The sequence below is a fragment of the Heliangelus exortis genome, chromosome 2, assembly GCF_036169615.1.
Source record: "Heliangelus exortis chromosome 2, bHelExo1.hap1, whole genome shotgun sequence".
NCBI lineage: Eukaryota > Metazoa > Chordata > Aves > Apodiformes > Trochilidae > Heliangelus > Heliangelus exortis.
Window position 1 is genome coordinate 129948453 of NC_092423.1, and position 16535 is coordinate 129964987.

A 16535-nucleotide genomic window follows, 5' to 3' on the forward strand; every position below is an offset into this window, starting at 1 on the left:
ACCACATGTATGGAAACATGTGTGGAGATGGCATATAAATCAGCCTCTCCTACATATGAGCTGTGTGAACTATGAAAACAAAGTTGTCCAAAGAGCAGCTGCCTGTACTTAGCTGCTAAAGCACTCCAATGTGTACTCTTAAAACATGCCTACCCTCCTAATGCTCTTTAGACCTGGAGAGCTCTCAACTTCAAATCTAGCTTTTTAGTTTGCTTCCAGAACGATCAATCATTCCTCAAACACTCAAGAATAAAGTAAGCCAGCCAAAAATTTGAAGGCATGGTCAGCCTTTCACACAGCAAGACCTTTCCCAAAGTAGTTTAGCTCAAACAATTCCTTTTTATGTATTATTTCATACACAAACACAGAAAAGAAAAAAAAAAAAACAAACAAAAAAACACATCAAAAAAATCCCAAAACACGTTACAGGCATTTGGGATGGTCTCAGAACAGACAAGGATGGGTGTTGGTTTTTTTCAGCTCTGCATCTCCTACAAACAGCAATGCCAGGCCCTGTGACAAGCAGCTGATGAGGGTCTAACTCACACGTCTTTCTTGCACTATGCTAAACCCCACTTCAAGCTATTTGCAAGACAGAATTAACCAAACTCTTGCTGGCAAAGGCAAACAGGAGAAAGAAAAGGAAAAAAAAAAAATTAAAAATTAAAGTCGATGGGTTGGTGCTGCTTTCAGAAAAGGCATTTAGCCCATCTGCCTACTCCTATGTGTGCCTACCCAGAGGAAAGCAGGCTATGGGTCAGTTGGCATCACCTGCTGAAAGGAAGGACTTGCTTTGCACACATTGTGAAACCACAATATCATCATTATACCAACAGCAACAATTAAAACTTACAGACACAGAAGCTGGAGCTCACCTTTCATTGTTGCTGATGAATTGTTAGCCAGCGTCATCCCTAAGCTGTGCTGTACAATCAAGAACAGGGATCCCGTTTCTTGAAATCAAAGCATTCTGGTAACTGAAGAAACACAGACTGTAACAGTAACTGCTGTCGGCTCTAACTGTTTAGAAGAAACTTAAGACTTTAGAAGTAAATTAATTTGTAGCAACTGGGAAGGACAGGCTGGAGCTGCAAGGGAAGTCAGTTTTCAAGGGAAGCCAGCCTGCACACCTGGCAGTAACAAGTTGCTTTGCCTCTGAAGTTGTCAGTATGACTGAGGACCCCTCGCTGTTTAAACCTGCAGACACGCCTGAGGAAGCGTTAGGCAGCGCTTAATGGCACTGAGTGTTTATACTGTGCATTGGGAAGATAAATGGGTATCATTTGCTATTGTTAAATTTGGTTTACATTTATAGGAGCAGGGATATTTTGATTACTGTATGGTTTCCCCTGCACTGCTCGTGTCAAATTCTTTCTTTGCTTCAAGGAAGCACTGCTCGTATGGAAAATTTAAAGAAAATCCCATGTTGTTCATAATAGTGTTCTGGATCAAATGCATTACTCACATTCCTTCGTTAGTCCAAATGCTGCTAGCAGATACCTATGAAGTGCTAAGTAGTTAATGATCCGTTTAAAATAAGGAGTTATTCCAAACAGGATTTGAAGACCTTCAAATATCACACAGATAGCTTAATGTGTCGTGCTGCTTCACCCACAGCGTTCCCTCCTGTCACACAATGAGCTTTGACCCCTCTCCTACTACCCACATTTAGCCATCACGAGTTGCAGCCCGTCTCCAAGCTCAGCATCAGCAGCAAAAACAACCAAGCTGCATCTGCCTAGGGATATGCTTCATTATCAAATGCAGAATTTGGCCAAAACAAAGATGATCGAATCATAGAATGATTTGGGTTGGAAGGCACCTTTAAGATCATCCAGTTCCAACCCCCCTGCATGGGCAGGGACACCTCCCACCAGACCAGGTTGCTCAAGGCCCCATCCAACCTGGCCCTGAACAGTTCCAGGGAAGGGGCAGCCACAGTTTCCTTAGGCAACCTGTTCCAGTGTCCCATCAACCTCAAATTAAAGAATTTCTTCCTAACGTCTAACCTAAATCCCCTCTCTTCAAGTTTGAGACCATTTTCCCTTGTCCTCTCACTACACACCCATGTAAAAAGCCCTGTCCCAGCTTTCCTATAGGCCACCCTCAGATATTGAAAGGTTGCCATAAGGTCACCTTCGAGCCCCCTTTTCTCCAGGCTTGACAACCTCAACTTCTTTAACCTGTCTTCATAAGGGAGGTGCTCCAGCCCTCTGATCATTTTAGTGGCTCCTCTGGACATGTTCCAGGAGCTCTGTGTCTTTCTTACGCTGGGGATTCCAGAACTGGACACAGTACTCCAGGTGGGGTCTCAGAAGAGCAGAGTAGAGGGGGAGAATCACCTCCTTCGACTGCCTGTCTGTGCTTCTTTTGATGCAGCCCAGGTCCCGGTTGGCTTTCTGAAAGATGCAAGCAGATGCAAGCAGAAAGAAAACCAGATTTACTCATCTTGAGCAATTTATGAAGACTTTCCACCACTCTTCCCAGAATCTGAGTATTTAAGCATTTCAACATCAATGAAGACAACCAAGAGCCACTGACATATGCATTTTATTTATTGAGTTACATCAGAGCGTGCCGTGCACTGGGGTGCCTGACACCTCACAATTCAGTGAACAAATGACGTTCGGTCATCAAGTCGCCTTAGACTGAAAGGGATCTGCAAGATTAAAAAAAAAAAAAAATTATGTTGGACAAACTTCATGCTCTAAGTAAACATATTAGTATGTATGAATGCAAAGCAATGCGGTGGTTTAGTCTAGAGGAATTCCCCCTGTTATTTCCTGATGGTTTAAAGAATCACACACCCTTCATGTGGCAAACAGAAGTGAAACATGGAATAAATCAAGAGCTGGAACAATACTGCACAGCATGTCAGATTCACTATACATGCTGCACTGATAACTGAATCAATCTTGCTAAGGGCCTAAAAGAGAAAGGAATGCAGCTTTCAGATAGGAGCCAGAGAGGAAACAAGTGGTGTAGGCAACCTACCAAGGAAGGAAGAAAACCAAATTCAAATTGCTTCTCCCCAGTACCTTGAACACAATCCAAGACCAGCTGTGCTCCATGACAAGAGTCATGCAAGTGGTTAGCTCCAAACTCTGAGCTTGCCCCTTTATTCTATTACTGAGCACACTGAGGAGGTAGGATACTCCACAAATTTATACTTGACCTTGGTTTCCATTACCAGTATCACCACACAAAGTCCAAGCCAAGTAGACAAAAGAGTGTAAATCCACACTTCAGTACCAAGTTGCCCCCATTCTCAGCAGAGTTCTAAGCTAAGACCTTAATTCATTACTTCTCTTCCCTGCCTACCTTACCCCTTCTTCAATTTTGGGGCTAAGTACTGATTCCAGAGCATTACATGAGCATAACATAAACTGCTGTATCTAATGCCACAAACAGGATGCATTCCAGTAAAATGGGAGATGCAGAGCATGCATGACCACTTTACCCTTCAGGTAACTATGCCAAAAGAGGAATAAAATTCAACCTCCATCCATCCAACTGCCATAGCTAAGATTTAAGATACCAGCTTCCATCTTTTCTGTGTACTTGCCCTTTTCACAGTCTTTTAGGAACATCTGAAACACTGGTATTGTTTTCCCCCTTCTATTTATGTATTCTGTGTGGGCACAAAAAAATCCAACCCCTTTCTACTGTGAAGGAGTGAAAAATACCAGTTCATAAATAAACAGGCTAAAGAAGAAGAATCAATTCAAACAAAATCACATATAAAGATTCGTCCTTCACACTGTCTTTTGAGCTGTTGTAATTAAGGAATGGAACAAATGTTTAGGAAACATTTAATTTTAACAGGTGCACACAATGTGCAACTTTTTTTTCCTAAGCTGCAAATGGGAACATAAGCAAGTTGAGAGTGGGGCTCTATTTGCATTGAAAAAAATCCTGCTCATGATTCCAATTAAATATTCAACATGCATCCTTGTTGACAGTGTTTGTTTCAAATGATTTTACCACCAGATGGCCTTTCAGAATACTCTGATGAAGGCCACCTGACTAAGGAATGCAATTCTAGTGTGTAAGAAAGTTTAAAAGTGCCTAAATATTAGCAATGGGGTCATATCAGAGGCAGAATTACCAGGATTAAAACCAGGTAAATTTATCATTTCAGTATTTACCTTTCCTGCAGTCACCACTGAAGAGCAGAAGTCTTCCCCTCGCACAAAAAGAAAAACATTAAGAAAGGGACTGCCACATTTCTATTAATTTCTTTGAATAAATTTATTTCTAATTTCTGCTTTTTTCTGCAGTTGTTATGCAGAAACCAGACAGTTGCAGACTGCCACACAACAGAATTTGGTATTAACAGTGTTAAGTACAAACACTTTATTTAATCTTGCTCCTTTAAGCAAACAGGCTGAGAAAATCCAGCTGGCCAGGATAATTAGAGCCACAGATTATCATGTAATGATCACAATATGAAAACATTCCAAAAGAATGAAAAAGCTATCACTCTAGATTAGTTTGAAGTCATTTTAAGAGAAGCAGAGAACTCAGTGTAAGAAATCTGGATGAGGAAGGGGAGGGGGAATTCTTTATTGAGCTGTCACATCATGAGCTTGTGCAGTTTAATGAATGTTCTTATTAATAACTAAGAAAGCTTGAAATAAGGCTTTTTTCCCTTGTGTTATGACAAGCAAGGGAGAACAAAGTTTTGGTAGTCTTCAAATTGAAAAAAAAAAGCAACGCTAAGTGCTAGGAAAATAATACTGTGAACAAACTTCTGTTCAGCCTAATTCAGTACAACAAAAATCTCAGTATTATTACACAGAGCTGTGTAATAATAAAATGCCTCTGTGATTTTTTTATACCTATTTATTTATGTATCTAAAAACACTTCCTTCATTACTAGATATCTTCCCCCTCTCATCAACTTCAAAAGATGAAAGGATGCAAGGAAGTTCTGTTTCTTACATTAAAATAAATGCTATGAGAGAGAAAACAGCCTCCCCATTGTCTTGTTCACTCCACCACCACAAGTAAAAGTAAAGACAGCCCAAAAAGACACAAGACAGCCCAAAGCTAAGCAGATCAAGATGTGGCAACACCAACATCACAGTGATACCAGACAAGTCTTAAGAGCCCTGTCTCCTCTCCACATGAAGACACAAATGTTTTGAACATGACTGTGTGAGTAGGGAAAAACCTGCAATCCCTCTGTGCAAGTCTCCTACATCACACAAGCTAAACACAGGACCCAAAATGTATTCAGAAGCTTTCTACTCTGCCCATAACTCCCTGCTCTCCAGCTGCCACATGTCCTTGTGTTCTTAGTACCCAGAGGTTACTCGAGTCCTTTTAGTCTGGAAACATCTTCGTAAGAAGATGATCAGATGATCAGAACAGAAGAACCCCCAAAGACAAGCACAATGTTTCACTGAAACAATCTTGTTTTTTGTTTTAAGGCAGAGGAGGTTATTACCTGTAAATGCAGGTTACCATCACTTGGGTGGAGCAGACTCAAACACACCAGCTGCTCTCATGGCTTCAAAGTCCTTCATGGCATCATAGTTCTTATAGAACTCTGCATATGCTCGTTTCCTGGGTTCAGCAATTCCAAACTAGAAAGTAACACGTGGAGTATTAAAGTCTGCAAAGCTTTATGAACATTTTTTTTCCTAATAGTGCTATGATCTGTATCTGTGGCTACCAGTCTAAAAAACCTTTACCTCAAAGGAGTAAAATACTACTTTGCTCTTGTTCAAATCCACAGTTCAAACTACCTGACCAAATGTCTGAAGTCAAACCCAATGCCCAGCCTGCTAATACAGATAAGACCATTATGTCAAGTTTTGTGCCTGTGGGCAGCTGCAAAACTGTAACTCCAGATACATGGCATCCTAAAATAATGTATGATATTTTACCTACACTGTAGGTCAACTACAGAAGTCTGGTAAAATTCTACTAGAGTGCCAAGAGCTCACTGACACGAAAAGACATGATCCTGACTCCTTAGATACTCATTCACAGGATGTGCATAAAAGCATAAGGATGTGCTCACAAAGCCCCCCAGAAATGTGAGGGGAAGTCCAAGGTGGGTTTGTCCAAGAGTATCTAACATGTAAGGAAGGAAACACTACTGCAGTCTGTGTTACTTGTTCTAAGTATTGTCTGCTGCATTACTGGTGCATTAATGTGGGGGTGCCAAACAAAGTATAAAACCACACACTATTAAAAAAAATTACATTGTATGTCAGACCACAAACAAGCTTGCCTATCTCTTTAACAGATGTGTTAACTAGATGCTGAACCTTAACTGTGCAAGCTTATTGTTTCTGATAAACACTTCTTTATATCTGAGAAGATTAAGTCCAGAGTGATATTTCTGTGAACAGCCTGAAAACAACTGAATTTCTAGTCACTTTTATCAATAGCTTCCCAAGTTCTCAAATGCTGCAAATGGTGTATGAATGAATTCAATGGAAAAACCAAGATCCAGTTCTTGCACAAGAATTCAAACTATGTTACTTGCTCTGTGTATGAGATCCAAGAACTATACAATAAATTAATAACTCAAGAAGAGCCATCACTCTTATCTCTGTTAGAAGTCTCTTAAGGACACAAAAGCCAAACTCCAATCTGTAAGTGGGTTTTTTTTGAAAAGTAATTCTTAATTTCCACATGCCAATTTGTAAGAAAGGGTAAAAGGACCATTCTAGCCTTCCCCACTCTGATATCTGGAGGGTGAAGGGCAGGCTTTCCAAATTGCTTAGGACCAAGGTTTCTGAAATCAGCCTGTCTAGAGATCAAATAAGACTGAAACTCCCTAGAGTCTCAGATACCAAAACAGAGAAAGACACAGACTGTGCAGAGTTAATGCACACCAACTGTGTGAGTGATCAAGAGCAGCCTTGGATTAGGACACTCCAGGTTAAGTTGTTACGAACTGCATCACCTTGATCACACAGCTTAAGGAATCAGGTTATTAATTTAATTTCTTCAAACGAAGATTAGGAAGATTTAGTTATGTTCTGGAAATACACTTACAAAAATATACTACTAAAGCTTTCTGATGAACAGCTCAGCCAAACCTCAACCAAAAAAAATATTATGAATTCTTAAAACACTGTAATGAGTCCAGCTTATAACTGAATGACTACAGATCTCACCTTATATAAAGCCGCACATCCCACAGATACAAAAAATGCCCCAAAGAGGTGAATTTTCATCCTCCTGGCCAAAAGGCCCCGCATTTGTGGCTTAGGCAACAGTGCAGACGACATGGTGACTGTATTTCCTAAAATGAAAATAAAACAAAATTAAATTAAATTAAGTTCTGGGGACAAGAGGCTCTACTTAAGTCATCTTTTGTAGCTGTACCATAGATTGTTCTTTACATTGTGTAATAAACGTCTTCACAACAAAAGCATTTCTTCTCTACCTGACTTCTCAGTAAGAAGATTTAAGGGTCAATATTCAAGGACAAGCTATTCATGACATAAACCTAAGTAAGATTTTATGCTCTTTCCATCCAGTACTCAAGAAATCACTGTTCATAATAAATCCTCCTCACCCTGCATGTCTTACCACTTCAGGCCTGCTGTCCTGATGTTTACATCAGAAGACATTCAGAACATTGATCACATTTGATTGGTTTCTAATGAAAAACACATGCCTCTTTAACTTACTTGTGGGGTTTTGCTTGTTTTTTTTTAAATAACTGCAAGCCTTACTGTACTAAAAGAATTTTTTTCTCTTCCGTAAGATGTAACCTGCACCACCAGACGCAGGCAGCCTCTTCAAACACCAGAGCCGGGTTTCCTCAGCAGTGCACGGCCCCGAGGCAGCGCTGCCCGCCGGGTGCTCCCTGTTTCGTGCAGCCTCCCGGTGCTCACAGGGCCACGGAGCGGGAGCGACACCCAGGAGGTGGCCCGGCCCGGCCTCCCCCGGCGGCCTCAGTGCTGCTCAAAGCTACGCACACCCACTCCCCTCACACATTTTAAGAGGAACCATCGCGAACAGGTCCCTCTCTGCCGCCGCTACCAGAAGAAAGGGCTATGGCCAGGCTCAGGTAAGTCCCGCACTGACCCTCCCCTCACAGTCGGCGCTCCGGCCCCTCGCTGACCTTCACCGCCCCAGGGCCGGTCCCCACCACCCTCAGGGACGCGCAGAGGTCACCGGCTGCCGCGACGGGCGGCGGGGCCGAGGGAGAGGGGCGGCTAGCGGCGACTGGTGGGGGCTGGCGGCGAGCGCTGGGCTGAGGGGGAGAAGGATCCCGGCAGCGGGAGGAGGGAGCGGGAGCGCGGCCTCACCTCAGCGCTGCCCCAGTAACGTCCTTCCGCCCCGCCGGCCCGCAGCCCTCTGCCGCCCCGCTACCCCGCATGCGCAGGAGGAGGTGGCCTGGCTACGGCGAGCGGTGCGGCTCAAAGCCGGCAGTCCGCGCACTGCTGCGGGGCGTGGAGGGGGAGCGGGGGGGTCTCGCCGTGTTGGGCCTCGCCATTGCCCAGCAAGAGTCAAGGGAGGAGGGAGCCTCGGGTGATACTGCCGTGCCGAGGCGCTCAGTGGGCCCCTCTCTCACCCCAGGCCTCCTGCGCACCCAACACCTTCGCTGCTCCTCCACTTCCCCAACAGCCGCCGCCCGCCGCCCTTCCCGCACACGACAGTCGCTGTTCCAGGGCTCCGGAGTGGTCATCAAACTCAAATGGCTGTAATTAAAAATGTATGGAATAATAACCTCTGATGAGCTAGCTAAGAATGATTGTTCAAAGAAATAAAACAACTTGCAATCCTTTCTAGGTGTTCCTTAGGCAGTTCGTGTGCCTTTCTTGGAAGTGAGGCACGGATGTCCTCTGCACCTGCTTTCCACCTTGTTACCACCATTACTGCATCTGGTGTTGCTGTAATTTCTGTTCCTGAGGAGTCTGTGTGGGGTTTACACAAAATGCTAGAAATTCCTGCCTTGAAAGAACCGCAGCCCCTTCTGTGCAGCAAAGTATTCATTCAAGCCTTGCACTCCCTTGCCAAAGCCAGCAGATCCTGACATCAAATGACAGAGGAGATGGGCCCTTAAAACTAAAGAGAAGCTGCTTTTCCTTTAAGGGGGTTAAAGAAGAGGAAAGTGCAGAAAAATGCAGAGAGAAATAATACAGGCATAGCTACAAGCTGGGAGAACCATCTTTGTAACAGTCTGAATAGATGTGATCTGAACAACATTCCTCAGACTTAAGAAAAGTTTATTATAATACTTGAGACTGAAATGAATAATGTCTGTCCAGGAGTATTTACTGTGTGGATTAACACAAAAAGCGAAATGTTAATAATGTCATGCAGACAGAATGACAAAATGTGTCTATAAATTTCTTGTGGTGATCTAAGGACATACCCATGTCCACAAGGGTCCTGCTGTTCTGGGGAGAGCTCATTCTGTCATTCAGAAATAGCAGGAAAGGAATGACAGGGAGAGTTGTCTAGGGTATCTTAAAAGATCCACTCAACATGCCCTCGTTTTACACAGTGTCGGAAAAAGAGAGGATACAAAATTAAAAGAAGTGGAAGCGTGGCAGATTTCATGGCTGCTATCATTATAGATTACATATCAGGGCTTTTCTTGTAAATGTGGGTCTTGGTGAGACAGAATATTTTGGTGGATGGACTTAGGTCTGCAAATAAAAGAATTTTGATTGCTGTTTTCAATAGCTTACTTCATGGCTGGCCAGGTCATTAAATTCTTTTCTATGTGACCAGTTTCCCCATGTGCCTGAGATACTGCTGGCTAGGCATCTCTGTGTTATAGTTAGGATGCTAAATGAAGTGCTAATTGTTACTATTCTTTGACGTCATTGCTGTGGAATATACAGCCAATTCCTTTTTGTTCTGTAGAAAGGGCAGTTGGGACCGTGCAAATAAGGGATTAAAAAAAAGATACTGAATGCACTGGAAGAAGAGTCATGGAAGACGGGCAGAGATAATCAGCTCCATTAAATCAGTGCCTGAATTTTCTTCCTCTCGGGTTTCTGAATGGATGAGAAGGCTGAATGCGTTCTGGACTCTAGTGGATCCCATGCATCCAAATGCATCAAAGCATTCTGAAAACACTGAGGTATGCACTACAGAGACAACAGCATTAGTTCCTTCCCAGTCCACCCAGTCCCTGGGGCTTCTGACACCTGCTTCAGTTGCCTTTTGGCCACGAATATGAGGACTGTTTGCTCAAAAGGCGCCACAGTTACCAATCTGCAGTCCTCTTTTCCTTTCCAAAACACTGTAGAGCCAGCAACAGTTGACACTTCTTCATGGTGTCCTTGCAAGGGATCATTTTTTGAAGAGTGAAGAAAGGGATTAATGCTAAATAATTTTATTCCAGGAATTTGTGCTGCACTGAAATTTGAAATAAAATTTACCTCTGCTTTAGTGAGAGGAAATTTAGGCAGTGAATCCTTGTTTGTTCCACAGAGAGTGCCAGCTGTGATACTTGGGACTGTGCTTTCTGTGGTGTGGACTGGAGCCGACTAGGAACGGGACTGTGACAATCCAATGATTTTGCATATGCCACAAAAAGCCTTTAGATAATCATAATCTGGATCAAATTAGAAGAAAACAAAATCTACTGGAAAAGGATCACATGGGACAGCGGCGATCCCCTGAGCCAGCTGCATTTATAAGTAGTTTAATTTAGTATAAAACCTACCTCTCTATCATAAAAGAAAAAAAAATTAAACAGTGCTATGTGCCACATATGAAAATGCATACATTTGGGCTCCTCCTCCCATTTCTGTGCCAGAAATTAACTAATCAAATGCTCTCTTACCACGGCTCTGTCAACATCAATCAGTGGTGGTATGGAACAAACAAAGATATTGTGGCACAAGAAGTTACTTAACAGAATTGGAATGGCAGCTGTACAAAAAATGAGGGTGAATCAATGATTCCTAAATGGAAAAAGTCAAAATTAGTAGGGGGAAGAAAAATATTTTTATACTTCCCATTATAAACAAAGGAGAAAAAACCCCAGAAGTTCAAATCAGAATAAAAGGAGTAGACAGGGATTTCACAAGCCTTTGTTGATTTTATGCATGCTTCTGAAATAAATAAAATCTAAAAAAAAAAAAAAAGGCAATTTTTTTCAGTTTGTTCAACTTGTAGAGAGACAGATTTTGACATTTTTATACACATCAAATAGCAATATGATTACATTAATGATTCTGTATTTGGTACTATCATTGTTATATTGTTAAATAAGAGACTCAGATATTTCTCCAGATTCTCAACTTGAAGTTGAGACATTAATTCATGTCACACGTCCCTCCTTTTCCTTTTTGAAGTATGGTTCTGTATTAATTGTTCTCATTCTTAAGTCCTCCAGGTCCAGGGAGCTCATGTCAGTAGCAGGAAAAGTTCATTTAGATAAATTGTATTTTTGAAGAAGTAATATTTTATATACATATCATTCTTCCCTAAAAATTTAACCTAGACAGGTCTAAATTCATTGCCCAAGATGTTCTACATTATCATCTGATTTCTTAGAAAGGAGATATCCCTGATCATGGCAGGGGGCTTGGAACTTGATGACCTTTAGGGTCCCTTTCAGCCCAAACCATTCTATGATTACTGTATGTAATTATAATATGTAATACTGTATTACTGTATTACTATGATTACAATACTCCTCTGTGTTTGCATTGATATGCCTTACTCTGAAAGTATTTTTATTCCTCATCTTTGTTTTTCCAGGAACCTGTGGAGTTAAGGCACCTTTACAACCAACTATTCCAGTCTACAGTTCAACCAGTCAACACGTAACATTGTTATATGTAATTCAGCCTCTGCAGTCCCATCTTGGCAATGCACAGCCCGTCAGATGTAGTCCAGAAGCATTCCTAGCCTGGCTTCAGCTCCAGAAAGTGTTCAGGGTAAGAGTAGCACTGGAGCAGAGTTTCTCCTGAAAATGAAAGCAAGGACACAAGGACAAGAGGCCAAGCTTTTCACAATCCTTTTCAAAGCACAGTTTGGTTGATGTGCTGTGACTCAATTTAGTTTCACACAAGGCAAAATTCTCTAGTTCCCAACATCATCTACCATAAGGACAGTGTTTCATGGCAAACAATGTCTGCATGACTTGCCCACCAGGCTCCTGGTGAGCCTGTACACACAAGCACCAGGTACATACACCAGTTCTCCTTGATCCTGGATGCCTTACAGTAAGTCTGAGCAGAAGATTGATGGGTACCCTTCAGGAGTCCAAAGCCATTGAAAGAGGAAGTGTTCTTCATACTGTAATAAGGTTTAGACCAGATCTTTTGTTAGCTTCTATTTTTCCCAAGCGATACCATTAATCCTCTGACCTTCAGGAAAGCAGAAATTAGCCAACTGCTGCTGTTTGTACAGCTATAATTTTGTTCAAGGAATTAATTCTCACAGAAAATAACAGACCAACTTACCTGGGGGTATAAAACAGTGGCTGTACAGTGGGAAAGCCTCTTTCAAAGAGAAGATTGGATTTTATCTCCACAAGGCACAGCATTTGGTCCCTTCCCTGGTTATATTCAACATATATATATTCAACTGAGCTCTTGGCTCAGTGTGCTCCTCTCAGAGGAGAGAGCTTTGTTGAGAGGACAAGAGGCCTTGCTCACATTAGGGACTGCACCCCAAGACAGTGACACTTAATAATTGGCAGCTGTAGGATTTTACCTGGAGATATCTGTGCCTTTTATTTGAGTAAGCAAGTACAATGTAGAGCTCATTTTGAAGAAAATACTGGCCCAGGTTATGTATAAATTGCCACCTTTGGAATTGTTTGTGCGTCAAGTTTTTAGACCTTTTCTCAGAGGTTTCTAAACCTTCCATTTTAGTCTGGTTTAATTCATGTTGAGGTGATGACATGGTAAGCATTACGAGATGCTGGCAAATTTTCCTTTCTGGGTTTGAAATGACAGTCTAGAAGGAGTGAGGAGTGTCTTTTTCACATTTGTTGTGATTTGTGTCATCATACTGCAGTCATGTCAACTGAATTGTGTCCGTTTATGAAAAGAGAGTTCATGAACACCATGAAAACCAAAAATAAAGTAACAAGTACCCCAGAGATGATGTATTTCTTGACCTCTTTGTGACCTGGTGAACAAATTGTGAGCCTGAAAGCTTCTCTGTTGTTTCCAATTACATCACCTGGTCTAATAAATACATCCCTTCTTCCTAAAAAATGCCATTGCTTTGGTTTATTTTGGTTTTGGAAGAACCTATTGACTTAGGATTGCTATGTAGTGTAAAAGCTCCATAGCTTTTATTTGATATTTGATGGTACTGCAAATACAGTATATTTTCTTTACAATCACAACATTAGCAGCGCTTGAAGTCCCAGCAGTCAGGGAGTCTCTGACTACAAAATTCCCAGTGGAGATAAAATCTGTGTCAGGTTGTGGTTCCAGGTTTGAAAGGTGAGGCCCAGTCAGACGTGTGAGGCTTCCAGAAAGTAGTCAAATCATCTGTTCATGTTTTCTTAACAAACTTGTTATTGGCATAAACTTTTAAAAATATGTATACTTAAACCAGCCTGTTTTAACTTTACTGTTTTGTTTGAAATAATCTAATTAGGAAATTGTGGATCTCGGGTTTCTACTGCATAGAAATTTTTGAGCTTCATGATTAACAAAACTGGCAATAGATAACAGCATAAGCAACCTTAGTTAAATATATTTTGATTAAATGAGTTCAGGATACGTTTTCTTAAGACAAATTTGGCCATGTTCAATACAGCATTACATGTAAACGTCTGGAAAAATTGCAGAGTTTTTCCAAGCAGGAGGCATGAGATTACTATAATCCATAGCCTCTACCACAGTATTAATTAGCATGGCTCACTAACCAGGGACGTAATATTTGTAAATGAAACTCTAGAAGGGCATCAGTAAGGAACAGGATGTTGAAGCCAAATGGAAAACATGAACCAATAAAAAGGCTGAACTAGCTAGAAGTGCAAGCTCAGCCTTTGAAGTTAGTTCAAGTACTGCATGCTTTAATTTTGGTGTAATCTTATGATGGGGGTACAAACAAGAACTCAGAAACAGATTTTGTAACATTTGGCCCACTTGTAGATGAATCAGTTTGTTGATGGTTACCAACAATTGCACAGCCAGAGAAGCTGTGGTCTTTGTTAAATTAGATTGAATAATTGGCTTCAGTGGGAGTTTTGGGTGCAGAGCAAATGAAGTGTCACGGCCCTTGACTGTCATAAGATTCCTCAGCAGAGGCTAAGCTTTTGCATTCAGAACAACCTGGATATGGATTCGGAGAAAATAACTCCCTCAAGAGTTCATCTGCTCATTCCTCTGCCCCAGTACGGGCCTGAAAATACGTAGTCATTCCTGGCAGATGTGTGCATCTTATCTGTTTTTAGAACCCCTCTGATGACAATAAGGATACCAAAAGCTTGCTGAACAATTTGTCTCCAACGCTCAACTATTGTCCCAGAACACAGTCTGTGATTGATGCCACATCACCTTGGCAAGCCCAGCTAAGCCTATGTCTTTCTGTGTGTTGATTTTGTTTTGCTTTTTGGTAGGTTTTTTGTTGGGTTTTTTTGTTGGGTTTTTTGTTTTTTTTTTTTTTTTTCTTTGATTTGTTTTTTTTCAATATACATTCACCTGGAGGTGCAGCAATGAAGCAGTGTTGCTTTCCTATTTTTTCAATTAAAAAAAAGAAATCACTGTTTTAATCCTTTGGACAGCTTTCTAGAAGCCTACTGGTGCCAGGTGCTGAGGACCTCTGGAGATATGAATTAAGGGAATGAGTTTCAATACATTCAGCAAATTTCAGGATCAAGCAGCCAGGAGTTAAGACAATCTTTGAACTGGAAAATCGTAACTGGAAGATGAATGCAGTCATACAGGCTCTCCTTTTTTTTAGGTCAAGCATTCAGTTCATTAGTTGGAGAATAGTAAATCATTCTTTGTAGCCTTTAGTGAATGTCCCAACACGTGCTGTTAATTAGTTTCTCATTTGGGAGAAAAAGCAGAGAGAAAGTTAATTTTTTTTTCTTACATATGCTTTCTAGATGAAGAAGGACTCCCAAAAAGTGCATTTATTTTCTCTTTCCAGCAGCTATGCAGAGCTCTGGAAAGAGCCATGTTGCTCAACAAAACAGGCATAATAGCTCTACCCTCTGAAATGCAAGTGAGTACAAACATTTTAATGAAACATAGAGATCTTCATTTCAGAAAAAAACAACCAGACAGAAGGAAATGGTTAGGAAATTGTATTAGGAAGAAAGTGGTACACACCAAACTTAAGCTTTGTGGGATTATGACAGTAAAATAGCTTACCAAACAAGGTAATTTTATGCCTATAAGTTTGTAGTATGTGTATATATATATATACATATGCATACAAATTACACACAAGTACACACAAATTCATGAGGTACAGAATTTTAGAGACACGTACACATGCCTACAAACATACACATGTACAAAAATGTGAAGGTGTAAATTACTCTAGAGACATGATAAGTTTGATTAACAAAATGCCTTTCTCAGGAATGAACCGTAAACAAAATCGGAGTCTGGGTTTTACAAAATTCGGTTTCATAGCTGGGATTAAGTTAATTTAGTTGCCTACAAGTGAAAAGTAGTAAGAATGATAAAAGCTTGTTGATTGCATTTAGTGAGCCATAGACACTGAAGCCTAATTTGATTAATATTTCCAATGCAATCTCTGTATTTATTGACTTTGACAGATGGGGAATATTGCATAAGCTATTGTGTGCCTGTGCATTCCTTGAGTGTGATGCTGTGTTTTTTTCTTGCTTGCCTTGTCATTTGTTTCATTTAACTTTCTCATTAATGGCACAATTGCTTTGCTTTGTTCAAAAATCCTTTTCTGAGAAGCGAGTATTACTTTCTTTTTAAACTTCTTGCCAACAAAAAATTTTCAAACACATATGGTACAGAGGAATCATGTAAAAGATCGGTTTAAAGCAAAAAATAAAATCTAAAATTAAAAGCACAAATCCACTTACATTTCCACTTTTCCTTTGACATGAAATGAAAACTTAACATGAGAGATGCACACAGTTCATCAGTATACTCTGAACAAATACATAATTAACATGTGGAATAAGCAATTCTGTTGTCAACGCTTTCACATATGTTACCATGAAACTAACATATTTTAACTAGTAGAGAAACAGAGGAAAACCCAAGGCAGCCTGTGGTTGACATATGAATTACCTTGGCTCAATTAATATTAAAAATAAGATAATCTAATCTATACCTGAACTATTTTTACCATACAAGAACAGCTTAGTGGGCCCTGCATAAGAACCATCTGGTCCAACACTCTGATAAATTATTACTTGGCAGAATAACATCCATTGTGGTCATTGTGCAAATGCTTTACTAAATCACTGGTAGAAATCAAAACGTGTGAATTTGATAGCAGGTAGGTTGAAAGCATAGGCTTTGGTGTTTTGCATTAATGCAATGTGCTGGACTGACAAAACCTTATTTAAAGGCTACATAATGAGTGGAAAAAAAAAAAAAAAAAAAAAAAAAAAGCTATATAGCAATACC

At 40.7% G+C, this 16535-nt stretch overlaps 1 protein-coding gene across 3 annotated transcripts; it reads right to left on the bottom strand.

Moving 5' to 3' along the window:
• Positions 1-2537: 2537 nt before the first annotated feature.
• On the bottom strand, positions 2538-8420 carry COX6C (cytochrome c oxidase subunit 6C). Of its 3 annotated transcripts, none has more exons than XM_071738046.1 (4): positions 8283-8420; positions 7140-7267; positions 5453-5591; positions 2538-2659 (listed from the first exon to the last, which is right to left on the bottom strand). In XM_071738046.1, the coding sequence occupies exons 2-3, from the start codon at positions 7251-7253 to the stop codon at positions 5472-5474; spliced, it is 234 nt and encodes a 77-aa protein (XP_071594147.1). In that variant the 5' UTR covers positions 7254-7267; positions 8283-8420; the 3' UTR covers positions 2538-2659; positions 5453-5471. The 3 variants fall into 3 exon arrangements, with proteins under 3 accessions (XP_071594147.1, XP_071594149.1, XP_071594148.1); XM_071738048.1 differs by lacking the exon at positions 8283-8420 and adding an exon at positions 8059-8064; XM_071738047.1 differs by lacking the exon at positions 8283-8420 and adding an exon at positions 7815-7827 and having other exon boundaries at positions 7140-7269.
• Between the last annotated feature and the right edge of the window lie 8115 nt (positions 8421-16535).

Coding starts and splice junctions, on each gene's coding strand:
- COX6C (XM_071738046.1), bottom strand. CDS start 7,253: ATGTCGTCTGCACTGTTGCCTAAGCCACAAATGCGGGGCCTTTTGGCC. Junction 5,592..7,139: donor GATGTGCGGCTTTATATAAG/GTGAGATCTGTA, acceptor GTTACTTTCTAG/TTTGGAATTGCTGAACCCAG.